The sequence below is a fragment of the Saccostrea cucullata genome, unplaced genomic scaffold (assembly GCF_032062105.1).
Source record: "Saccostrea cucullata isolate Sc308-1 unplaced genomic scaffold, CSIRO_AGI_Scuc_v1 ctg78, whole genome shotgun sequence".
NCBI lineage: Eukaryota > Metazoa > Mollusca > Bivalvia > Ostreida > Ostreidae > Saccostrea > Saccostrea cuccullata.
Genome location: NW_026940638.1, coordinates 883,627 through 910,817, shown reverse-complemented (window position 1 = coordinate 910,817; position 27,191 = coordinate 883,627). Strand labels below are relative to the sequence as shown.

At 34.3% G+C, this 27,191-nt stretch overlaps 1 protein-coding gene across 2 annotated transcripts in view; it reads right to left on the bottom strand.

Annotated features, from left to right (window-relative positions):
* The window catches only part of LOC134255822 (uncharacterized), a 47,870-nt gene that overhangs the window by 3,109 nt on the left and 17,570 nt on the right, over positions 1 to 27,191 (bottom strand). For both annotated transcript variants that reach the window (XM_062738370.1, XM_062738371.1), the window contains one exon: positions 3,670 to 3,809. In XM_062738370.1, the coding sequence (XP_062594354.1) occupies positions 3,670 to 3,809 (140 nt within the window). The remainder of the gene's footprint in view (positions 1 to 3,669; positions 3,810 to 27,191) is intronic.

Sequence of the window (27,191 nt, the reverse complement as noted above, 5' to 3'; positions counted from 1 at the left end):
CTGAGCATGCTTCCACATAAATATGATGAATTATGGCTTTGTCATTCTTGAGAAGAAGATTTTTAAAGAATTTTCCTATATATTTCTTTGTAAAACTATGGTCGGCCATTTTGGCCCCGTCCTACCCCTGGGGGTCATGATTTGAAGAAACTTGAGTCTACACTATCTGAGCATGCTTCCATATAAATATGATGAATTATGGCTTTGTCATATTTGAGAAGAAGATTTTTAAAGAATTTTCCTATATATTTCTATGAAAAACTTTGGTCGGCCATTTTGGCCTAACCCTACCCCTGGGGGTCATGATTTGAACAAACTTGAGTCTACACTACCTGAGGATTTTTCCCCATAAGTTTCATCTTTCCTGGCACAGTGGTTCTTGAGAAGAAGATTTTTGAAATATGCCACCAAATTTTCATTAATTCCCAATTATCTCCTCTTGAATGAGGGCGTGGCCCTTCATTTGAACAAACTTGCGTCCCCTTCACCCAAGGATACTTTGTGGCAAGTTTGGTTGAAATTGGCCCAGCGGTTCTTGAGAAGAAGTCGAAAATGTGAAAAGGTTTACAGACAGATGGACAGCTAGACAGACAGACAGACGCCGGACAAAATGTGATCAGAAAAGCTCACTTGAGCTTTCAGCTCAGGTGAGCTAAAAATTATGTCTGGAACTTTCAGCTAGAGTTAAAGCCTCTGATTGGACAATTCCCGAGATAATATGCACCGCCTTCAGATTTACACGATCTGTATTCCCCTGTCAGTCAAATGAATTAAGGTCCATCATTGGGTACTTAAAATTGATTGACATTTAGCTACTGTATATACTCGCCTATAAGTCGGATTTTTGGGAGTTAATTTCTGGTCCAAAACTATATGTCCGACTTATAGGCGAGCTATAAAATAAATGGTATTATATGAGATAAGGCCCTATGATATTAAGCTTATTAAATACAACCGACTTATAGGCGGACCGACTTATAAACGAGTATATACATGTACGGTACTTGTCCCTGTGTGTAGCTCTCTCATCGTTCATGGTAGCTCAGTTTGTAGAGCAAGCAGTTCGTGATCTGGAGGTCGTGAGTTCAAATCTCGGCCGTGACTGGCCTAAGTCGATAAAAAAAAAGGTAACAACTGTTCCTTCACCATACGCTCGGCACTTGGAAGTAAAGGTTGCGGGTCCTTTGGATGAGACCTTAAAAACCCAGGCCCCTTGTCAGCGGCAGGCGGCACAATAAAGATCCCTCACTGCTCAATGGCCCTGAGTGCCGAGTACAGGTCTAAATTTGAAGCCCTTCACAAGCATACGGCGACGTCTACATATGAGTGAAAATTTCTCAAGAGGGACGTTAAACAATACACAATCAATCAATCAATATAACTCTCTCACCTTGTTTAACACTCATGGCCACCTTCAAATTAACTTTCAGTCTTCTGATGTTTACCGCTAAATTACTAGCACAATTAGGAAGCCAATTTGATGCAAACAAGTTTAGCTTGATTATAATTGATAATAATTATCTAAATTACAAACACGTCATTGAAAATTTTTCTCACAGTCTTTCAGTAAAATTAATCAAGATTGTGTATTTTTTATGATTTAAAAGTGCATAAGTGATTGAAATCTTGTCCTCACTTGTAAAAGATTCTTCGTTAGAGATGTGGCAAAAAAATTATGAGGAGAATAAAGGAGAAATACAATATAAGCTGGAATAGTAAGGATAAAAGCAAAATATCTTATTAGAAACAACTTAGCCTGGACAAGTATTAAGACTTTCTCTCTTTTCTTTTCATTTTTTATAACAGCGCATTTCTTGCTTTGTGGCTTGTTACCTCCAATCAAGGTCACAGGTGTTAGAATTACTTTCGAGAGAAATACATAAGTTAGCAATAACAATATTTTGTTTTTATTATATATCATAAATGTTATTAACTTAAAATTCACACACACTTGTGTGATATTTAACTTCTTGAAACCATCTTCATTGCAAATTTCTCACAATGAATAGGACACCTTTGCTGAAAATACGAGGGGCCTTTCAAAAGTTAATTGAAAATTAAAACCGTTTTACAGAAACTATTGAGTTTGATATCATTGGAAAGATCAGAATAATACACACATATTGAGACGTCACTTTATAATTTTGATGTAATAACTCCGAAGATGACGCCAGAATATAGAATGTTTAGAATACTGAAAAAAAGCGTTTTTATCCACATGACATGATCGTAAAGTGCTGCCAAAGGCACTCCATTGTTTGAAGTAAAACATGTCCTGTATCAAACTTAAGTATATTAATGCAGTTTTTATCAAATAATATATTTTGAGTATCTTGTATACCTCAATTAAATCTATCAGTTAAAAGAGAAGTTTAACTAACGTTTAACTGTCAGTTAACTTTCGTGCAACCCAATTAACTCGCCGTTAAATTTAATGCCGCATTAACGTAAATTTAATGGCTAGTGAAATTTAACTAACGTTTGTGCAACCGAATCCAGGACTCTTACCGTTTTTGAATAAAATGTACTAAATCTTGTCCTTGACTTGATTCTGTGCATAATTTTTTCATATTAATTCAACTTCGGCGCCCCAAAACTCAAATGACAAAAAATGACAAATTTATGCCATCAAATTTTGTAACACGATTGCCTATTTTTCTTCGATTGTCAAATTTTGTCTTTTTCTCACAGTTATGTCTCTTTCGCAATAGTTTGAGCGAGATTTGATAAAAACATATGCTAAGTTTGACACTCGCTTAAACCATTTCAGAACAAGATCTCCGAAATAGAGCACCATGTGATAGATTGGAGTCTATGTAAACATTCCGCCAACTGGAATTTGCGTCTGTTGGCTTGTATCTGAGTAATGAGCAAAAGTTGTCTTGAAAATTTTAATTTGATCAAATTGTGTCTTCTGTTACATATCATTTTTATGGTCAGTATTCTAAACATTTTTTATTAAACAGTTGCCAGAACTTTTGAAATGTCCCTCAAAGGACCAAGCGACTTTTCATACAAACGGGAAGTAACTGTTACTTTTAACCATGATTGAAGCTCTATGCTACTATATTTACGATAATTATAAACACTTCTTAAAATGTAGAAAGGGACAGGCAAGGATGAATATTTTACATTTGAAATTGTACATGTATTTCTTGAATTTTTTTTTACAATGAACTCAACTAATTGGTGTTGTGACATACGATGTAAGGTACGTAATCTTTTACAAAAGCCAGCAAATTGGATTTCTGCTTGTTTGGGGATTTTTGCTTGTTTGATATTAGATACAAATCTGAAAATTATGTAATTTTGCAAAGATAATTTATTACTAATGATATTTTTGATTTACGATATGGAGATCTACTAATTTTATGATGAAAAGACTAGGCCAAACAGGCTATACAGGTAATACTCATGAACTTACTGTGTATACCTTTTGTGTATAGGGATTAGCGTTCTCCATGAGTGCACGACAGTCAATGCCTTGTGGTGCGAAGCATGTAAAATTTAGTCCCTCCCCTTACCTGAGAAAACCATACAGTTAAAAATCTTGCAGGAGATCAGTCTGCACCAAGTAAAAATAAGGCAGACATATGAAAATGGGGATTCTATTCATTTCCTGCAAGTACAACTACGTATTTGATACAGACATATTATAAATGTACTTACTGGTAATGATTCAAAGTCAAAACTACGATTTGCTTTTATTAACCAAATTGATTGATTCTCTGTTTTTTCAAGTTCAAAGCCATCATGATTCTCCATAAAATAAAGATCTGATACTCCTGTGATGTTGAACAGAGGAATACCTATAAGACAAAAAAAAAAATAGGATTCGTTGGTTATTTCTAAGTAAGATTACAAGTTTTATGATAAACTCTACTAATAGTCAAGTATACACAGATTGGCTGTGTAAGCCAATATACTGTGACATTATCCAATTTAATATACCAGTAGGTCAATCAATTTACATAGTTATCAAATGAATATCCCACAAGCTCAAGAATCTTAGAATCAACAACTGCTATGAAATTAAAGAACCTTGAGCTGAGAAAAATTCTAGCCATTGGCATTTGTTTGTACTTCATTAACATCACCAGGGTTCGAAATTAACTCATGTCCGTAAGTCCGAGACTAGTAAAAATTGTGTCGGACTAGCAGATTATGTAAGGTACATAATCTGCCCGATGCCAATATTCGTGACGCCCGAATTTCCTCGACATCTTACATTCCCAAGTCACGCTTAAACTGTTTCTGATTGTTTTGTTTATGCTTACAAAGTCCATCAGCGATAAGTATTATGAATGTTTCCCATAATAATGGGTGCGTGTTTCCTTTCGTCGGTTCGATCGGCATGGCAGCATATCAACTAACAAGCATGGCGGGTATTTTCACTTTGTCGTGACATCACGACAATTGAGCCCGATGCCAATATAAGCCAGCGCAAATCGACTGACAGTCAGAATAGGTTAAGTACGACTGCTATCATCGTATCGCCATCATGGCTGGGAGCGATAGTCATTGGGTAATTATCATTACATAATTAATTAATTAATTTTGGGGAGCTGATGAATTTTGTAACATATTTTATTATTACTTTTTACTATTTATATTGAATTAGCCTGTGGGAGAAAATTAGTGGGAGGTAAAATAACTCTCCCATAATTATATATGATCATAATATAATTGTATTGCAAAGAACTCCCTATATTTTGGGAAAAGATAAATAATTTTATGCTTTTGTAAATTTATACTATTAATTATTCCCTAAAACATAATTCTCCCGTTTAAGAGTATTTTATTCCCATTCTGGGAGAGAAATAATATTTCTGCGGGAGTAAGAAATAGGGATAAACATTCAAAGAGATCCTGCAAATTAAATACAACAAGCAATAATAAATTTTTATAAACTTTAATCCTGACTCATAGTTCTTTTGTCCAATATACAGAATTGGGAGAACCACAAGTTGTCTCAAGGGAGAAAATCCCTGAACGGCAACATTTATTAGAGATGTTTTATTGTTCATGTTATTTCATAATCTTATTGTTTGCTTGATTTGATGCAATACACACTGCATGCACTTCGACATTGTTATGTAAACAAATGCTGTTTTTGTGTTACTAGATCGTGTTAAACAGACAGTAAGGGACAGCGATACTTAGATGTTATATGTCAGTTTTTCACCATTATCTACCATATTACGACAGTAATTTACTTACTTATTTCAGCATTGTCACATGCATTGTAAATTGGGCCCCTGCCATCTTTCTTACGAAGAAAATAGTCATGTGACAATAACACTGCCATTTTACAATTGATAAGATCGAAATAACACTGTGCGTATCCTCAAATGATTATAACTGATACTTAAATGTTATTTTATTGCAGTATTGTCATTTAATTATGTTTTATTTGACGAAATGTTTTGGAACTTGAATGTGTAGAGTAAGACTTATGTGTATGCATTATTGTTCGGTATTACTACACCATGGATTGTGTGTGTCCATTCTAGCCCCTTCAAGGTAACTGCGGTACTGCTCTTCTGCAGGTCAAATTAATAACGTTTGGCAGAGTTTTTGTTGATAGATAATTTAATGACGTATACTTAACAATTACTTTTACATCATATTTCACCAAACTGTATCATTTTGCCCTGCAAAAGAGCAGTATCGCAGTTATAGTGAACACAGGTGCTTGGGGACGGGACCCCCCCCCCCCCTCCCCCTTTCCGTGTTCCGTACTCCAAGGGTTCTTTTTGATTAAAATATATTTCTATGACATATTCACAAAGTATTACTACTAAAAATCCAAAATTTATGCTAAAACTAGCCTTTTATAAAAATCCATACTCTCTGATACTAAAACAGAAGAACAGACCTGTTTTATTGTTGTCTCTCAGTATTTTTGACTAGATTTGTCCGTGAGATTTGGCATTTACCAGTAAGATTTCCCTTTTCAATGATTTTGTTTATAAAAATAGAGAGCAACTGCTTTCTTGATTACTAATCATGGTTTAATAATATGGGGGTCGTAACATAAAGGCTAATTAAGTCTAAGATCGTGCTTAAGTAGGACTTAAGTACAGTTTAAAACTTAAGACCGTAACTAGAAGCGTGCTAAGATTTGCTAATCCTAGCAAAACTTAGGCGGCCGGTAGAGGTGACTTAAGTATATCTTAACTTTCTTGTACATATATTTAGAATTCTTTAATGTTGACTTTCGATGTTAAAATATTCCTCTATTCATATAATGCATTAAAGAAAATAATTATCTCTATTTGACGCTGATTTAAGAATTTTATTTTTTCGTTGGGGGGGGGGGGGGTTGCTGATCACTGATTCCAATATCACTCCCAACACAGCATACATGTAAATACAAAATTGTATTTTAGGAATACATCTGAAATTAGTGGGACCTCGGCTATAGAAATAAATTGAACACAGTAATAAACCATGTATCTATAGAACGTGACAAGTGCCGATTTAGACAGGGCTCACTACAGTTCGAGAGAGAGAGAGAGAGAGAGAGAGAGAGAGAGAGAATTGCTGATAAGTGGAGACATACGTAAAAAATCTCCCAATTTTTTTTTTTTTTTTTTTTTTTTGTATGCTTGATTAAATTGCAAATGAATATATCATAAAACTTCTGCAAGTTTTTGCTTCTAACTTTAGAGTTTCAATTCTAAGTAGATAGATGGTCGATTATCTTTTCTTGTCTGCGATAATAACAGGGTAAGTGAACATTTGTCAAAACAAAAGAGTTACAAAAGGTAAACTGAAAACATTTCAGGTGATAAAACAATTGTCATAAATTTACAATGAACCACAAATCGCCACATTCTGACCCTGCGGTATTTGTTTCCAAACATTCCGATTAATTTATAACATAATTATAATTTTGATATGAAATCTAATCTATCATAACTTAAACCAATAGGTAAGGACGTCAACTTCAATATGTAATAAATTAAAACCTTAACTGAATCACTTTTAGCAATATATCTATATAAAATCAAAAACCATAGGTTGACTCATATGAAATATTTTTAACATAAGTTATGGTTTAAGACATATTTAAGTAGTACTTAGACAGGTCCTAAGATCGTACCTAAAACGTACCTACGACCCTACTTAAGTCAAAAACTTAGCAAGCTTTATGTTACGAGCCCATGGTCTGTTATTTTATATCACAGTGTTTTGGCAACGCCACATCACTTATGTGTTTGAAATCTTTCTCTTTTTAGCGAATAAAAAGCGTGAAACTAAGACAAATAATAACTAAAATTGACTGCTAAACTCCAGACAAACGTCTTTTCGATTTCCGTATTTTCATATTTACAAAATGTGAGACGTATTTTTGATTAAAAACCATACAAAATACGGTGAAACCGTAAGAGTAAACAGGTCTGGAAGAAACTTCTGCAGACGCCATTTTTTAAAAATCGTCACCTCGGTAGGAAATCCCAACATTATTTCACCGAAAAGAACTTACCATCTGCAAATGATGATCGGTGTACTTTCACATGTTATTAATCAATTAGGTGCAGTGCTCATTTGTGGCTTTGCGCTAAATCTAGAGGTTCTACTTTCATAGTTTTCATCACTGAACTGCCGTTTCAAATGTTTCTGAATGGAAGTCGTCATTCTATATAAATTTAGTCGCTGGCAACCTTTTTTAGAAACAGGTAAAAACCAGAAGAGATCTTCCGAGTGGTGTACGATATACGTAAACGTAAGAGGATTAAAATGGTAAAGTTTTCAAATTGTATAAAGTAAATCGATGAAAGGTAAAATTGTCGAACTTTTCAGTGGTAATATGGTTGTCAAAAATACTGCTAAAAGCTGTGCAAATAAATACACTGATATTTTATACAAAAGATAAACAAGAAATCTGTGAGCCAATGCTCAGTAGGAATACCCCCGCTCTGATGTGAATAAACACTATCATGTTCATATACACAAGTTCCATTACGGACAGATGCACAGACAAACAGGAAGTTGACATCAGATTCATATCAAAATTAAACCCACCAAATGGCATGCCTCAACAAAGAGTGTACTAAAATTTCAAGCATCTGCTATGATTAGTTGATGAGAAAACTGTGACGAAAAATTTGTTATGTATGAAACGGACAGACGCACAAACAAACAGGAAGTTGACACCCCTTTTTATCAAAAATGTATCCCACCGTATGACATGCCTTAGAGAAGATTGTAATTAAAATTGCAAGCATCTGCGATGAGTTGTTGCTGAGAAAACTGTGACAAAAAAATTGTTATATATGAGACAGACAGTGGCACAGACAAACAGGAAGTTAATATTCAATTTGACCAAAAAGGTATCCCACCATATGGCATGACTCAGAGAAGATTGTGTTTAAATTTCAAGCATCTGTGATGAGTAGTTGCTGAGAAAAAGGTGACAAAAAATTGTTATGCAAGAAACAGACAGACACACAGACAAACAGGAAGTTGACATCAGATTTGACCAAAAATGTATCCCACCGTATGGCATGCCTCATAGAAGATAGCGTTAAAATTTCAAGCATCTGCGATGAGTAGTTGCTAAGAAAACTGTGACGAAAAATTTGTTACATATGAAATGGACAGACGCACAGACAAACAGGAAGTTGACATCAGATTTGACCAAAAATGTATCCCACCATATGGCATGACTCAGAGAAGATTGTGTTTAAATTTCAAGCATCAGTGATGAGTAGTTGCTATGAAAACAGTGACAAAAAAATTGTTATGTAAGAAAAAGACAGACTCACAGACGAACAGGAAGTTGACATCAGATTTGACCAAAAATTTATCCCACCGTATGGCATGCCTCAGAGAAGATTGCGTTAAAATTTCAAGCATCTGCGATGAGTAGTTGCTAAGAAAACTGTGACGAAAAATTTGTTATATATGAAATGGACAGACGCACAGGCAAACAGGAAGTTGACATCAGATTTGACCAAAAATGTATCCCACCGTATGGCATGCCTCAGAGAAGATTGTGTTAAAATTTCATCCGCGATGAGTAGTTGATGAGAAAACTGCGACGAAAAATTGTTACGGACGGACAGACAGAACACACAAGGGTAAAACAGTATACCCCCCTCTCCTTCGGAGCGGGGATATAATAAGCCAAACATAGCCAAAAGAAATGTAGTGGGTCCAGCACAATACCCTGATAATTTAAAGGTATATAGCTTGATAAATATTTTATGTAATGAAAGCTATATAGCTTTATCAAGGTTGTTATATGCATGGGGGTTGGACTTTAGAATATTTTGCATAATACTCACAGGCTGATGGTGGAGTGTTTTTAAGTGATGTAAAGTAGCATCCAGTTGTAATTTATTAGAAATGTTTTATTGTTCCTGTTATTTCATTATCTTATTGTTTACTTGAATTATTGATGCAATACACATTGCACTTCGACATTGTTATGTAAACAAATGTTGTTTTTGTATTACTAGACGACCTAGCGAGATATTGTTGAACAGACAGTAAGGGACAGTTATACTGAGATGTTGTATGTCAGTTTTTCATCATTATCTACCATGTTAAGACTGTAATTTACTTACTTATTTCAGCATTATCACATGTGTTGTAAATTGGGCGCCTGCCATCTTTCTTACGAAGAAAGTAGTCATGTGACATAAACGTTGTTTTACAATTGACAAGATCGAAATAACACTGTCCGTGTCCTCAAATATTTATAATAGATAGTTAAATGTTATTTTATTGCAGCATTGTCATTTGATTATGTTTTATTTGACGAAATGTTTTGGAACTTGAATGTGTAGCGTAATTATACTTATGTATGTACATTATTGTCCGGTATTACTACGCCGAGGATTGTGCCTGTCCGTTTTACTTCGGATTGTTTGTTGAACTTATTTTATTATGTATATCGAATAGAATTTATAGCTCCTACCTTACATGTAGAAAGGACATTTTCAGCTACATTATTTTCTTTGTTTTACACAGTATGTATGTAAAGTAGTTCTGAGTTGCTCCAGAAAGGTCAATTATTCATTGGTTTGTTGTGATCACGTAACCATTATAGAAGGTTATATATACGAGCAGCGAACGCCAGTTTCATCAGAACGATCATCACGATCAGATCATATTACATATTCAATATCACTGACTGTAAATTACTAGCGACTTAGGTATGAGAAAATAATGTAAACTAATATAAATTAAGTAGCGTATAATTTCTCCACCGCACAGACACCGCAATCCACTGTATTATATTAGGCCAGAGATGTTAAGCTAGGACTTTATATACTCATAGATGTACTGACTGTTTTGTTATATTTCATTGAACTTTGAAGTCTTTATTAAATGAAATATTTGAAACAAGAAATGGAACTTGGTTATGATTTACAAGGATGTGAAGTAAATTATTTAGGGTGTTTAAATACATGCGACGGGCTGAGGATGCCCCCTTTTAATGTGGACGGATGTCATGAGTAGTCCTGATAAAATACAGGTGACTCTCGATGGCTCGAACTCCGATCTCTCGAAGTGAACCTCCGGTCCCGTTTTTTCCTTCTAGATAACTAAGCAAATTTACTCCTGATCTCTCGAACTTCTATCTCTCGAAGTTCTCTAATCTCTCGAACCAGAACATGGGTCCCGTTACACATATTTCATTGAATTTTACTCTCTATCTCTCGAAGTTTTGATTGCGCGCGTATACACGCTAATCAAGCGTAAAACTGATGCAGCCTGGACTTACCTGGAAAACAGTAAACGCCTGGGGCTGGCATGGAGGTGTTAATTGGGTGTTTACATAGATGAGACTACACCTGTGGGTCGTCCGTGTGTTTATATAATTAATTGGTTATTATATTGGTAAATAATAAACGAATTCACAACTTATTTTGACTTGAAACCGAGACGATAATTTTTAGAAAATAATTTATTGACGTTCGTTTTATTAAGCTTCCAAAGAGTATGATCTTTTATTGGAGTCTACATAATCCCAGTATTGCAAATACATGTACTGCACAAGAAATTCCTTTCTCAAAGACTGAATGCTGATTAAAAACATCTGGTGAACACTGGTGAAGGACCTGATCAAGCCACGGAATAGCCAAACCGACAATTGCTATTCAGGTTTCATGTATTCATGAATAAAAGACCAATTAAATGTTGAAACTTTAGGAATTCGTTTTATTTAGTCGAAATATGATCATTGCTGTTGATATCAAGTAAATTACCTATAAAATACGATCGAAAAACGTGAAAAGACTTTATTTACATATACTTCCGATATTTATGATGGTAGAACATCGATGATCGGAACTGAAAATTCTGGATTTTATTTACTTTCTATCTCTCGAACCCCCCGATCTCTCGAACTTTTCTTGCGGTCCCTTGGACTTCGAGAGATCGAGAGTCACCTGTATAATTAACTGAATTTACACGGGATGGAAACACTGTAAGCTGATTGGCATTTGACAGGGTGCTGAGGAAGTTTACAAGGTATTACAAATACCTTGATCAAGGTATTTTATATAAAGAAAATTTTAAAAAAATCTTTAAAAATTAAATACTGAAAGTTGAGTTCTGAGTTGTTAAATTTTTGTGTTTTGCCACACCCGGCCTGGCCTGTAATTATAAGATTATGGCCATCTTAGGCCAAAGAAAGCGCTCTGGTTTGGTCTTAGTTCAGCAGCATTTTTACTAGATCTATCGTAATCCTCTTACGTTTACATATATCGTACGCCACTCGGAAGATCTCTTCTGGTTTTTACCTGTTTCTAAAAAAAGTTGCCAGTGACAAAAATTATACAGAATGACGACTTCCGTTCAGAAACATTTGAAACAGCAGTTCAGTGATGAAAACTATAAACGTAAGACCTCTAGATTTAGCGCAAAGCCACAAATGAGCACTGCACCTAATTGATTAATAACATGTGAAAATACACCGATCATCATTATCGGCTGCCAGGAGGCGGTCGGTTATATGGGCTGACTTCGATCATGGAACTGTTGTTGAACTAGAGTAACATCGAACCCGATATAGTTTAACTTTTATCTACCATAGTTCTACCCTCGTGTTTCTGTTGGTAGAACTATGGTAGAAAAATTACGTCACTCCAGTTAAACTATATCGGGTTCGATATTACTCTAGTTCAACAACAGTTACTCAAGTTCATGATCAAAGTCAGCCATGTTGAAGTCGCTGTGCGTTTCTGCGGAGTTGAAACAAATTAAATAAAAATATTTAACATTAATATAATAATTTATAAAAAAAAAAAAATAGCGTCTAAAGGTTAAAGAAGAACGCACAATAAACATAAAATTAAAAATTCTTATGAAGAATGAAGTAAATATTTCATCCAATCCTGATTGAGAAACTTAGACATGTTTGAGGTGCGGAGAAAATAAGGACATGTGTTGGGCATAGTGTAAAGCAAAGACTGCGTTATGTATATTGCACAATTTTACTTTCTCTGTTTAAACAGGATTTGTTGTACGTATTTATTTCAAAATGACGTGTACACATGTACATATATAAAATTTTCAAAAATATGGTTAAATGTCAATTCATCAAAAGACCTAGCAGGCTACAGAATATTACAAGATTTTGCCCTTAGCAGACGAGGATAATGCACGTTTTACAATGTGCCAAGAATTTTCCCGCTACAACTCAAAGAAACTGAAAGAGAAGAAATGTAGTGGCGGATCTAGAGGGAGTTTAGTTTTTTCTTCTAAGAGAGAGCAATGAGCCCAACATATTTGTTGCGTTTTTATTAAATTAAAACTACACTGCATATCTAGTTGTAAATTATTTTAAACTTTTAATGTGAATGCATCTTAATTATGCAGGCCCACGGTTTGTTGACGCAGAAGACCTGGGGTACTTTGCTTATATATACATGTAATACTGAACATGCATTATATAATTATAAGAAAATCATGCAATGTCGTGCACAAGCGTTTAATGTCACGAGGATATATATTAACAGATATATATAAGATATTTTAAAACAGATCACCATTCCAGTCTTTAGTTGCTTCATAAAAGGAACAATTAATTGGTTTGCGGCTGCGCTTGCGTCAATATATGTTTCTTGTTTGCAGAATGATGTTAAGTTCTTTTCCGTGAAATAATGTTGGGATTTCCTACCGAGGTGACGATTTTTAAAACATGGCGTCTGCAGAAGTTGCCAAACTTCTTCTGTTTCAGTATCAGAGGGTATGGATTTTTATAAAAGGCTAGTTTTAGCTTAAATTTTGGATTTTTTAGTAGTAATACTTTGTGAATATGTCTTAGAAATATATTTTAATCAAAAAGGTCAAAGAACCCTTGGAGTACAGAACTCGGAAAGGGGGGGGGGGGGGTCCCCACCCCAAATACCTGTGATAGTGAAAGGGTCTGAGTATTACAGATCGTTTTTTGAACTAGTTTTATTATGTATATCGAATAGAATTTATAGCTCCCACCTCACATGTAGAAAGGACATTTTTAGCGATGTTATTTTCTTTGTTTTACACAAACTGTATGTAAAGTAGTTTTGAGAGGCTCCAGAAATGACAATTATTCATTGGTTTGTTTTGATCACATGACCATTATAAAAGGTTATATATACAAGCAGCGAACACCAGTATCATCACTCATCAGAACGATCATTACAATCATCAGATCATAATACGTCATCAACATCACTGACTGTATATAGAGACTTAAGTATGAGAAAATAATGTAAACTTTGATACAAATTAAGTAGCGTATAATTTCTCTACCGCATGGACACTGCAGTCCACTGTATTTTATTAGGCCAGAGATGTTAAATTTTTATTAACTTATTATGCGAAATGGGCATTATCTACACTACAGCTAGGACTCATACTCATAGATGTACTGACTGTTTTGTTATATTTCATTGAAGTCTTTATTAAATGAAAGATTTGAAACGAGAAATGGAACTTGGTTAGGATTTACAAGGATGTGAAGTAAATTATCAAGGGTGTTTAAATACATGTGACAGGCTGAGGATGTCCCCCCCCCCTTTTATATGTGGACGGATGTCATAAGTAGTCCTGATAAAATTTGATTAACTAAATTTACACAGGATGGAATTTTCACTCTAAGCTGATTGGCATTTGACAGGGTGCTAAGGAAGCTTATAGTACGTTCTTTAGATTTTAAAGCAGTTCTATAATCAAAGTTTTAAGAGAAAGGGAAGCATTGCTCCCTTGCAGGTGTCATGAGTAATTATTATTATTACATTTCATTATTTTGGTTGGCAGCACTAAACAACTAAAATGAAATCCATGACGAATTTTTAACTAAGTATTCATAAATAAAGGGTTCGATTTTTCCTATTCACCATTCATTGATATTGTTATGTACAAAGAATATCCCATCTTATAGAAATGAGAAGGAAGATGACAAGTATCCATTAAATATTTGTTAATCAATTGAAATGGTAACAACTAGTGTTGTCAAAGAGTACCCGATTAACCAGTTAAATGTCAAACAAATTGTGAGCATCGGTTAGAAAAACTGCTATTAAGTCACGTTGATAAAATACATTTTACAAAGTAAATACAAAACAAGAGGCCCATGGCCACATCGCTGACCTGAGAAACTTTGACCATTCTGTTCTTTACCAGATTTCCCCCTTGTAATGCATATTGTGACCCCAACCTACACCACTGATCATAATTTACACAATTTGAAATCTACACTACCTTAGAATGCTTCCACAAAAGTTTCAGCTTTTCTGGCCCAGTGGTTCTTGAGAAGAAGATTTTCAAAAATTTTTCCTATATATTTCTATGTAAAACTTTGATTTCCAATTGTGGCCCCGCCCAACCTCCGTGGGTCATGATTTGAACAAATTAAAATCTACTCTACCCCAAGATGCTTCAACATAAGTTTCAGCTTTTCTGGCCCAGTGGTTCTTGAGAAGAAGATTTTCAAAGATTTTTCCTATATATTTCTATGTAGAACTTTGATTTCCCATTGTGGCCCCACCCAACCCCCAGGGGTCATAATTTGAACACTTTAGAATCTACACTATACCAGGATGCTTCCACATAAGTTTCAGCTTTTCTGGCCAAGTGGTTCTTAAGAAGATTTTCAAAGATTTTTCCTATACATTTCTATGTAAAACTTTGATTCCCCATTGTAGCTCCGCCCAACATCCAGGGGTCATGATTTGAACAATTTAGAATCTACACTACCCCAGGATGCTTCCACATATATTTCAGCTTTTCTGGCCTAGTGGTTCTTGAGAAGATTTTTTAATGACCCAACCCTATTTTTGTCTTTTCTTGATTATCTCCCCTTGTGAGGGGACTTGGCCCTTCATTTTAACAATTTAAATTCCCCTTCACCCAAGGATGCTTTGTACGAAGTTTGGTCAAAATTGGCCCAGTGGTTCTTGATAAGAAGTCGAAAATGTGAAAAGTTCACATACGGACGGACAGCTCGACGGACAACGGACAAAATGTGATCAGAAAAGCTCACTTGAGCCTTCGGCTTAGGTGAGCTAAACAAGAGGCCCATGGGCCTTATAAGGTCACCTGAGCATTATGCAACAACTTTCCAGTGATTGAATTTGATTCATGTTTTAAGCCAGATGCTATGGCATTCACAATTTTGAAAGAGCTGGAAGTCCATTGGTCATCATAACTATACACTTAGCAGTTGCTTAGTTTGGTTACTTAATACCCATAGGCAGGGTAGGGGAACAAAAAATGCATTTCAACTAATCAGTAATATTCAGCAATAATCAGTAGTGTCCCTACCACACATGAACCCCTGACCTTTAGGCCTAGATCCACACATTGCACAATTTTTGTACAGGCATTCTTGCTTTTCAAAAATATTTGATTAATACCAAGGAGCAGGTTTCAAACAATTCATTATATATTATATTTTCAGTATATACATACAGCCCCCCTCCCCCCCCCCCCTCTATGGAACCCCTGACCCTCGGGCCTTGAATTTCACAATTCTGGAAGATTATCATAACTATATAGGTAGTTCATCTGCTTAATACCCAGGAGCAAAGAAGAGAATTTTCAAAGATTTAATGTATTTGCACTATATAATCAATAGAGCCCCACCCTAACACCAGAATCCCTGACCCTGGGGCCATAAAATTTATAATTTTTAAAAAGGCATTGTTGTTAAGGGTGAAACGTTTACTGAATTTTGTAAACGTTTAAACGGATAGCAGTAAACGAAACGGTACCGTTTAAACGGGAGATATTCTATGTTGGATTTTTATGGCTACTTACTCATGAAACTCGAATTTAATAATCAATTCTTTTACTTTAATATAAGTATGAGTTGTTATTACAACATTGTTGGTCATTATGACTTAAACGTAAGAATTTGAGGCGCATTAAATTCATTCACTTTCTACCTCGTCACCCAACTGCTTGGTTTGTTTGGCTACATACCGGACGTAGAAAAAAGAATTGTAAAGATGGATCTTTTAATCTCGAAAAAAGTAAAACAAGACCTGCTGACTGTATCGAAACACTTTTCAAAGACTTGTGAAAAATGTTTTATATTTATTTAATCAAAATACATCAAGTTTTATATTTCAAGTGTCGTAAAACATTGCTAGTATTGGTATCTCGGAAATCAGAATTAAATATGTTAGACCGTATCAGGTTTTAGATATTTTTATTCAATACGTTTCCGGTTTAGATTGTTGCTTATCAAATGGTCAAAGACGGTGTTTCTTTTGTTAATTATGAAATAAAACAATTTGTTTGTGTTAAACTTTATTTCTGATGGACATTGATAATGACTTTCGTGTAAACGTTTACTCAAACTGTAAACATTTAGAGCATATAATCGAAACGTCGCCGTTTACACGTGTAATTGTTTCGCCCTTAATTGTTGTTCATCATAACTATATAGGTAGTTCATCTGCTTAATACCCAGGAGCAAAGAAGAAATTTTTCAAAGATTTAATGTATTTTCACTATATAATCAAAAGAGCCCCACCCTAACACCAGAACCCTTGACCCTGGGGCCATAAAATTCATACTTTTGGTAGAGGCACTCTTGCTCATCATAACTATGCACTTAGTAAGTTTATTTAATACCTAGGAGCAGAGAAGAAATTTTTCAAAGATTTAATGTATTTTCACTATATAATCAATAGAGCCCCACCCTAACACCAGAATCCCTGACCCTGGGGTCATAAAATTCACAATTTTGGTAGAGGCACTCTTGTTTATCATAACTATGCATTTAGTTAGTTTATTTAATACCCAGGAGCAGAGAAGAAGATTTTCAAGGAATTCATGTATTTTCACTATATAATCAATAGAACCCCCCCTTTAACACCAGAACCCCTGACCCTGGGGCCATAAAATTCACAATTTTGGTAGAGGACTCTTGCTCATCATAACTATGCACTTAGTAACTTTATTTAATACCCAGGAGCAGAGAAGAAGATTTTCAAAGAATACATGTATTTTCACTATATAATCAATAGAGCCCCGCCCTAACACCAGAATCCCTGACCCTGTGACCATAAAATTCACAATTTTGGTAAAGGCACTCTTGCACATCATAACTATGCACTTAGTCAGTTTATTTTATACCTCGGGGCAGAGAAGAAGATTTTTAAAGAATTCATGTATTTTCACTATATAATCAATAGAGCCCCGCCCTAACATCAGAACCCCTGACCCTGGGGCCATAAAATTCAACATTTTTGTAGAGGCACTCTTGCACATCATAACTATGTACTTAGTTGGTTTATTTAATGCCCAGGAGCAAAGAAGAAGATTTTCAAAGAAATAATGCATTTTCACTATATAACCTGTTTAGCCCCGCCCTAACACTAGAACCCCTGACCCCAGGGCCATGAATTTCACAATTTTGGTAGAGGACTCAATGCTGATTACAATCATGCAAACAGTTTGACTGCTTGATGTCCAGGAGTAAAGAAGAGGATTTTTAAAGATTGCATTAATTTTAGTGGTTTTGGCCCCACCCCTCAGGCCCCAGGGGGGCTGGGATCATGAAATTCACAATTTCTGTTCCCCTTCACCCACGGATGCTTTGTGCCAAATTTGGTTGAAATTGGTTCAGTGGTTGCAGAGAAGAAGCTGAAAATGTTCAAATGTTAACGCACAACGCACAACGACGGACGAAAACTGATAGCAATAGGTCACCTGAGTAAACAGGTGACCTAACAAGAGGCCCACGGGCCTTATAGGTCACCTGAGTATCATGGAACAAGTCTTTCAACTGAGTAAAATCAAATGTGGAAGGAAGAAATATACACATTTACCTCAGGAAACTTTAATTACAATAGAGTTATATGTAAGGTACTAATTGCTTCATTTTCATGTAATAATTCTGTACCATTATCATATGCCATCAATGTACGAATTTCAGGTTTTTTTTCACAGAAGTATACCACATATAATAATGAAATATTCTTTGTTATGCAACTTACAATGCATTTCCAGTATGCAGGTGTGGGACCCTTGAGTAACACTGACATTGTACAAGTTAGAGAGTCCTTCTATCCATACTAAACAAGTTTTGTCACAACTGTAAACTTTTAGTGCCACATTAAAAATTTCATATTCTAGAGTGACAAATTCTGCATTTGGTGGTTCATATATATTTATGTTTCATTAATATATTATTGTTACTATGAGCACTTTTAAAAATAAACTCTGATATGTAGTAATCCTTAATTCCTTTCTTACAGTCTTTTAAACACACTGTAATAAAAAATGACACATTCATAAAAAGTCAAATTAGATTTATTGGTGTTTTAAATTTATGCAGTATAATGATTTTCATGCATTAATCAATGGAATTATTTATTATATATAACATCAAATTTTTTAAAAGAAAGCATCATGAGAAAACATCTTATATTGTAGTATCTATAATTATACAACAGCTTAAATTAAAATATTACACAATTATACTCAACATAAAAATTCAAAGTAAGGGAAATTAAAAAAAAAGACACTGCAAAGCAGACCATTCCCTCGCAAAATAGATCATCAATGTAGATTATAAATAACTGCTTTATTTACAAACTAAATGCATGTTTCTATAAACATGTAACTTAGAACAATGATTGACTTTTAAATTGCGACCAATAATGACTAAAAGAATGAAGTTGTATTTATTGATATAGCATTGCATTTATTTAGAAAGCTTGGTGAACAATTCATTTATATTTTATTTACTTTGTTCAATTTTCAAACAATATGAAAATACCTTATTGGTCTACTTTTTGAAATTTTACCACCAAGCATATACTATGTTTGAAGCAATCTTCACTTTATTTCTGTATCATCTGAAAGAGGCAAGGTTTACCTCCCTTTACGGGCTGGCCATTGACCCCCTCTTTCTATGCTACTTACCTTTAAAAAGTGAATGCTTCATGTCTTTGGTGATTTCAGACAGTTAGAGCATAAGAATAAATAATGTGAAATTATGGTAGGATGAACATGTTTTTTTTTTCATGTACCTGAATTTGTCCACCAAGCATAAATTGTATATACATACTTTTTAAAATTTGCACAGATACATCTAGTAAAAATTGAACCATAAAAAATATCCTAAACTTTTTAAAACATGATCAAGAATGTAATGAACAAATGAATACAATATGGCAAGAACGATAGAAATAAATTCAATACACAATTTTAATCATTCATCTCCAAAGCATTTTAAAACAATGCAGCTAGCACCTTTTAAATTCAGAGTATCTATGATTACAATTTAATTAAAATATCTACAGAATGAAAATTGATATCTATTAAGGGATATATTTCAAGGAAATTTAGCTGTATTCAGTGGTTGTAGAGAACAACTTCTTTAATCTTACAAAACGAAAGCAAAAAGAAAGATTAAAAGTTGTTTACAAAGACCTAAATACATTTATCAACACTTTTTTAGAGAAATAAATCTTAAGATCATAAGATACCATAAATCCAGAGAAATGGGGTTTTATTATATATACTACATGAAGTAGTTTCTTGAATTGTGTTGTCTTTAGATTCCAATTAATTTTGTTGAGGTAAATGATGGTAACTTAAAGAATTCTACATTTATGACGGGGATATCTATTTCTTTATGTTTTTGCATAAAATTTAAATATACATAAAGAATATGTTTTAGCAATAAGTCTGTAAAAAGTGTTTTATATGATTAGTCTTAATATAATTATGACAACAGATTATAATGAGTTTCACATTTGATGTAGCAAATTAAGGAAGGCAGTCTTTTTCATAAACAGAGTGTAGATAACAGTTTCACATGTAACACAGGAGCCAGTCCGTTCAGAAATGGAATGTAATTGGTTTAACAGTTTCATATTTAACACAGTAGATTGTCTTTTCAGAAATAGAATGTCGGTTTTTAAATTTCACGTGCAACACAGGAGATAGTCTTTTCTATAAACAGAATGTTGATATAACAGTACATGTACTAGTCTTTTCACATCACAGGGGCAACTGTACTGTTTATAATGTCTTTGAAGATCCCCTTTTGACAATGGGTTGTATAATAACTACAGTAATTTCTGTGTATAACAAAAAATTCTTTCATTCAAATACATACTTAAATTCTAATACATACTTAAATTCAATACATATGTATCACTCACCATAAGTAAATCTACTGTTTAAGAAATCAATGTTAATTTAAATGCCCATGAGAATTGAAATATGAATTTTATAATCATTATACATGTACATGCATTAATTACGAAAACAGATACAGTGTACAAAGTACTTTACAAACACAAAAACATAAAGAGCCCTCTATACATTGCACATGTTGCACACTAAAAAGTTCTGATTTTGTGGCAATCTGTCCTTTGATCTAGACTAAATAAAATGATTACTGAAATGTATAGTTTATCGACAGTATCAGTTAATCTGTGAGTGTGATTCACAACACTTAAATAGGCAAATTAAATTAAATTTAATTGTATTGGAAAATATTCAAATGCTATTTGATTGTATTATTTCATCCAGACCTAATAGATCAAGTCTAATTTAAAAGGCATGGTTACTAAAAGCATGTTATAAAAATATCTTAATATTTGATCAAATCTTGCAGATATACACCAGTACAATAATTCATTATGATAATTTCATATATTTCAATTTAAAAAAAAAAAAGAACATGCATAATTACATTCAATTCATAAATGACTTGGATGTTTAGTTCAATAATTACAAAAGTATACAAATTTACATATTGTGTTATAACACAAAAATCTACATATTTCTGTTTACAGAAAACAATGCTGTGATGAAATTTGAATTGCCACATGTACTATACAAAATAAAGGCAGCCAAACTGTTTGACCTGTTTTTTTTGAAAGTGTGCAAACATTACATACATATTAAACTAAATAATTTATTATCATGGGCATTCAATTTTTAAACACCATTTTGTCCCAATAACTTCGCAATAAGGAAATTTATTTATTAAAATTTTAAATTATACACTACATGTACATATGTACTTTTTTCAAAAATACAGGGGAGTTATTGGGACATTATAGGGTAGATGATGAGTGGCAACCCTTGAATTTGCCTAACCACTCTTGGCAGTTTGTAAATATTTAGCTTCCAATGGAAACTAAATATTTACATACTGCCTGTGTTGTGCTCTAGAGGGTTAATTTTAATACTGGAAAATACAAATGCAGGTATATCATTAGGTAACTTAAGCATTATTTGCAGCACAATAAATCATATTATGGTCAGACCAATAAGCTTGAAGGACATCTGTTTGTATATCAGTAAAGTTGGTAAATATTAGGTCTAACTGTGTCTTGTTTTTTGTTGTTACCTTGTTTATCACTTGCTCACAACCAAAGTTTTCTTTGATAAAGTTTAGGAATTGTCCATACTGACCAGAATTCAGATCCAAATTACAATCTCCCATTATCACAATTTTTTCATCTTTGTTAACAAATGGAAGCAACCTGTTCTTCAAGGTATCGTAAAAATGTTGAAGAGTACAAGAAGGCTGCTTATATAATACTACACACTTTATTGGAGTATTGGATGGCATAATGGAAATTATGGAAAATTCAACAGACTTGGAAGTGAAGGAGTTGTATGTCAAACACCGTAAATGATTCCTCAAATATATGACAATGCCATGATGTGATCTGGTATGGGAAATGTTTGCATCATTTCTGAACATTGTAAAACCCTCCAAAGTGAAGTCTTCATCAGAATCTGCTTCACAAAGCCAAGATTCAGCTATACCAATAACATCTGCAGCTAAAACACTTGGTTCTGACTGTATATCAAAGAAGTGTTTGTGTAGAGACCTTGCATTGTTGAACAAAAATTTGAGATCTTTGCATACTGAGTAAAGTGGTACGTATGAGAGCTGCAATCTATTATCTCTCAATCTTTCCATCTCTTTATCAACATTTTCATCTTTTGAAAGACTTTTTTCATTGAAATCCAGAATGAATAGACCATCAAGTGACCTTACTCTTGAAAGTGCAACATAATGTATGTGAGGAATTTTTCGCTGCTTTGTCTGTGCTAAACTGATCACTGCCTTTGAAAGAGTTGCTCCTTGTGCTTTGTGAATTGTTTTTCCAGCTGAAGGTTGGAGTGGAAATTGAACTCTTTCATAGGTCTTCCTGTTATAAACAAATGTTCTTTTAGCTTCAAATATGGGAGTCCATGTAGTGTTCACATTTGTGCTATACAAATGGTTGTATTGATGTCTTCTTGATATACCTATACTGGAGTCAGCAAACAGAACCCATACTATGGCAGGTCTTAATTGTGATTGTCTATATTCAATGTATTTCACAACACATGAAGCACCATTTGTCAATCCATCTGTAACATCAAGATTCACTGATATGTAATAGAGCATATCCTCAGCAATAACAAGATTTGTTCTTAATTGTCCAGTAGATGCTGGGCTTTCTGGCAAATTTTGAACTAGTTTCAATTTTACTGATGCAGAAAGTTTTGTCTGTGATAACACATCTGTGTCTGCTCTTACATTTACTTTAACTGTTGAAAGGTTTTCTATCAAATTGTTATTAAAACCATCGACAAACTTGTTCTCAATAAACAGATGAGGTGCCTGTTTAGGATAGATTTCAGAATCTTGCCTAATAATGCGTTGAGAAATTAGTTCTTGGTCTTCATCTGTCATCTTGTTTTCACGAAGTCTATTCAACATTTCAGCAAATCTGAGGTCATCTTTTTGTCTCATAATTTCAGTTAGTTCATGCATGTGAAAATGCTCATGCCACAAATTTTTTGCTAAACTCTGACCAGGATTAGAAAGGTCATTGAAAATCCACTTGTCTCCAACAGGTGGCAACTGATACAAATCACCTACAGCTATGATGCTAATACCACCAAAGTCTTGTTTTCTACCAGTAAGTTGTTGGAGTCTATCATTTATGAATGTCAGCATATTATTTCCGACCATTGAAATTTCATCAATTATCACAACTGACAAATTCCGGTACTTTGTCCTAAATGAGTTCAATTCATCTGCACCCATGTGCTGCTGCGTTTGATACATTTTCCTGTGAAATGCTGATGCAATTGTAGTCCCTTTGATGTTGTATGCAGCTTTGCCAGTGTGAGCACAAAGTAATATTCTAATATCATCTGGATTTTCTCCTTCTTTTGAGTAAAGTATTCTGTGCAATGTTTGAAAAATGGCATCAATAACCACAGATTTTCCTGCACCCGCTCCACCAGTAAGAAAAGCATATAATGGTTCATCTCTGTTTTGAATCCAGTTTGTCACATGATTGTAAAATTCTCTCTGCTTTTTATTCAGTGATTGCAGAAGTTTATAATACTGCTCATCAGGAATGCGGACAGCACTCATTTCTGTTTCAGTTACTTTTGAGGACAAACCCAGGTCTGGACCTATATCAAAATCTCTATGTTGAACAGTATCAGGATCAAAATGAACAAATTCCTCGGATGGTTCAGAACCTATTTCTGCATCTTCTGCCTCAGCATGTTCTGTATTTGGTGCTACAGTCTCCAGATTATCAAGATCTTCTTCAGCTTGAAGTCGAGCTTGTTCTAATTCATCCACAAAATGCTCATACTGCCTTTGCTTCATTTGTATTATACTTGCTTTTTGCATGTAATGCTGTTCATAAGTTTTACAATTACCAAAAAGATCAGTATTCTCATTTCTCCATGGCAGAAAGAGAAGAAGTCTTTCTCTGTGATACTGTTCAGAATTTGTTTTTTGGCTGTACCCTACATATCTAATAACCCGTTTGTTTTTTCGTCTTCTGATCTTAATCCCATTTTTCAAATGAACTAAAACATCGTGATCAGAAAAGATGTTCTCTTGTGAATCTTCTTCAGGGTCATCGTCATTCACTTCCTCTTGCACATCTTTTTCCATTTCTTTTGGAAAAGTGACTTCCAACTCAGAAACAACATCAGCTAAGCACCAATTTTCTAGTTGCTTTGGTCTTCTTGCATATCTCTGTATAATACCATCTGACTTAATGTCAGTCGAGTCTTTTGGTAACTCATTCAATTCATCTTGATGTTTGAGTAAGAAAACTCTGTCTTCAGGTGGTGAGGTATTTATGAAAACAACCTCTCTACTAGCTTGTGTAAGTGGCATTTGAAGGATCAAATAACTTGCTTCTTGTGCACTGACCTCGACAAAGTTTAAGAACTTGTTTCCAATATGTCGAACTTGTCGCTTAAGATCCATATTTCCCTCTGCAGCTTCTTGAGATGCCTTATCAAGCATAGCACTTATTCCTCTCTGAGATTTGCTGATGTAAGCAACAATGTATGTGGCACAGGCATAAGGATCAAGTACAAACTGTATATCCAAGTTGGCATTCCAAGCCTTGAGCACTGATGTATTGTAGTAATTCACTCTCATTTCAGATGGACTTCTCCTTAGAAACACTTTGGGACCTTTTAGGGATGCTCGAATACATTTTATATACTCATCCTCACACATTTCTACTACAGTCTGTAAGAATGACTCGTAGTCTAAACTACAACCATCTTTGTAATCATTCATTTTCTTTTGAATATCTGAATACAACTTTCTATAATGCTCAACATCAACATCCAAGGGTTCAAGAAGCATGGTTTTGGGCAAAGGTGGCAAAGGAAATCCAAATCTGCAAACAGATTTACCCCCTTTTTTACAAGTCTTTGAGTGTTTATGCACTTGAAGCTCTACAAGGTGCTTCTTTTGAGAATCATTTTCCTGTAAACCACATGTGACATACTTATCTACATATGCTTCAATTTCCTCATTGCTATTTTCTTTGTGCTTTGGAGCATCACTTGTCCATACCAGCATATGAATATGTGGTGAACCTCGATTCTGGAATTCTACCCTTCGAAACACATCAGTGACAACACCTAGAGGATTGTGAGGACTCTTAAGAACAGTATTGATGAAAAGTTGAACTCTGTTGTCAAAGAATCTTGCACATGTCACTGGATCTTGTTTAACTAGTTTTGATTTATCATTCCAATTCAAATCCACTAGTTCTTCTTGTGACAGGGTTTTTCCATTTAGTGTTGCCAATGTTTTAAGCAGATCTTGCCATCTTGTATCCGCTGATGAAAGAGAAATAAACCAAGTTGGAAGACCCAACTGCCTTATCATGGCAAATACATCCTTTTTCTTAGATGACAGATATGCAGGAGAATTTCGAAGTGTTCTGAATATGTAATACCCTTCATTTAATCTTACAATTTTTTCTGCAGAGGCTGGATTTAAAACTTGTTCTGCGGTGATTTTCTTACCCTCTGATTTACATCTTCTCAGCGCCAAGTTAACTTTGTCACTAACTTGCTTAATTTGAATTTTCTTCAATTTAAAAAAGATGTTAGGTACAGATTGTGCTGCTCGTCGATCAACACTGCGCAACTCCCATTTTGCAATATCACTGTAGTGTACTGGAACTTCTCTTTCTTCACTTTCAACTCTGCGTTGACCACAAAATATTGTCGGAAAACAGAGATATTCTGCATCTTTATCTGTAAATAAACTTATTGGTTTTTGGTTTTCTCCAGGAGCAAACACATAGAGTTTATTTGTATCAATGTCTGCTTCATCTACAAGTGTATCAGAATTGCCTTGAATACAGTCATCTGAAGTAACTTCACAAAAACCATCATCATTACCTTCAATTTCTCGATCATCACTATCATTTAAAGATCCTATCAGTTCTTGTACTGTTTCCTCATTACTTTTTTCTATTTCATCTTTCCAACAATGGTCTATCACTATACCTGAATTCTTATACAATTCAGAATTTTTCATAAGCCATTTTAAAGCTGTTATTACAACTTTTGGTCGAACATTTTCTGTGAAACATGCTGATTTGTGAGATAATCTCTTCTTTAGTTTTACAGCTATATTTACATGCTCATCGATTTGTCGTGGAAGGGCATTTACAGTGGGCTGAATATCAACTGGTACATTTACAACATTTCCTTTGACTGACATCTGACCTCCTCTTGGTAATTCTCTTATTTGCATAAATGGTATTCGTTGAGATATTAATCTCTCTTCCAGTGGATGTAAATTCAAAGCATCTGGTTTCTCAGGCCATTTCATTCCATTTTTTACTGAAAGCTTTGGAATTTTCTCATCTTTCAGAGCTGAACAACAGGTTAAACATAGCCATTCTATGTCATTCACAGATCTAAATCCAGTGCACATGCTTTTACTACTCGCACTAAGACAAGTTGAATCTAATTTTACAACACTTTTCAAAAACCAAGTCTGATGACAACATGTACACACATAAATCGGACCAATTTTCACTTGTTCATGGAATTTCTCTATGCAATCTTCTAAAGAATTCCCATGACACCTTTTCTTCACCAATTTGTTTTCATTATCTTTGAATTCTGTATCAAGCCTTTTTTTAGCTTTAGAAACTCTTTCATTCTCTCTTTCTTTTTCTCGGTAATTTCTTCTACTTTTCTGTTTAGAGAGTCGTTCCTTCTCCAACTGCTCTATATTATCTCTTTTCCTTTTTTTTGCCTCTCTTTCTTTTAAACAAAATTCTGTATCAAGTCTTGCTTTAGTTTTACTTTTTAATGTACTTTCTCTGTCCTTCTGCTTAGTCTCTGAATTTTCTCTGTTTTTACGTTTGGAAGCCAGTTCTTTCTGTTTAAATTCTGTATTTAGTCTTGCT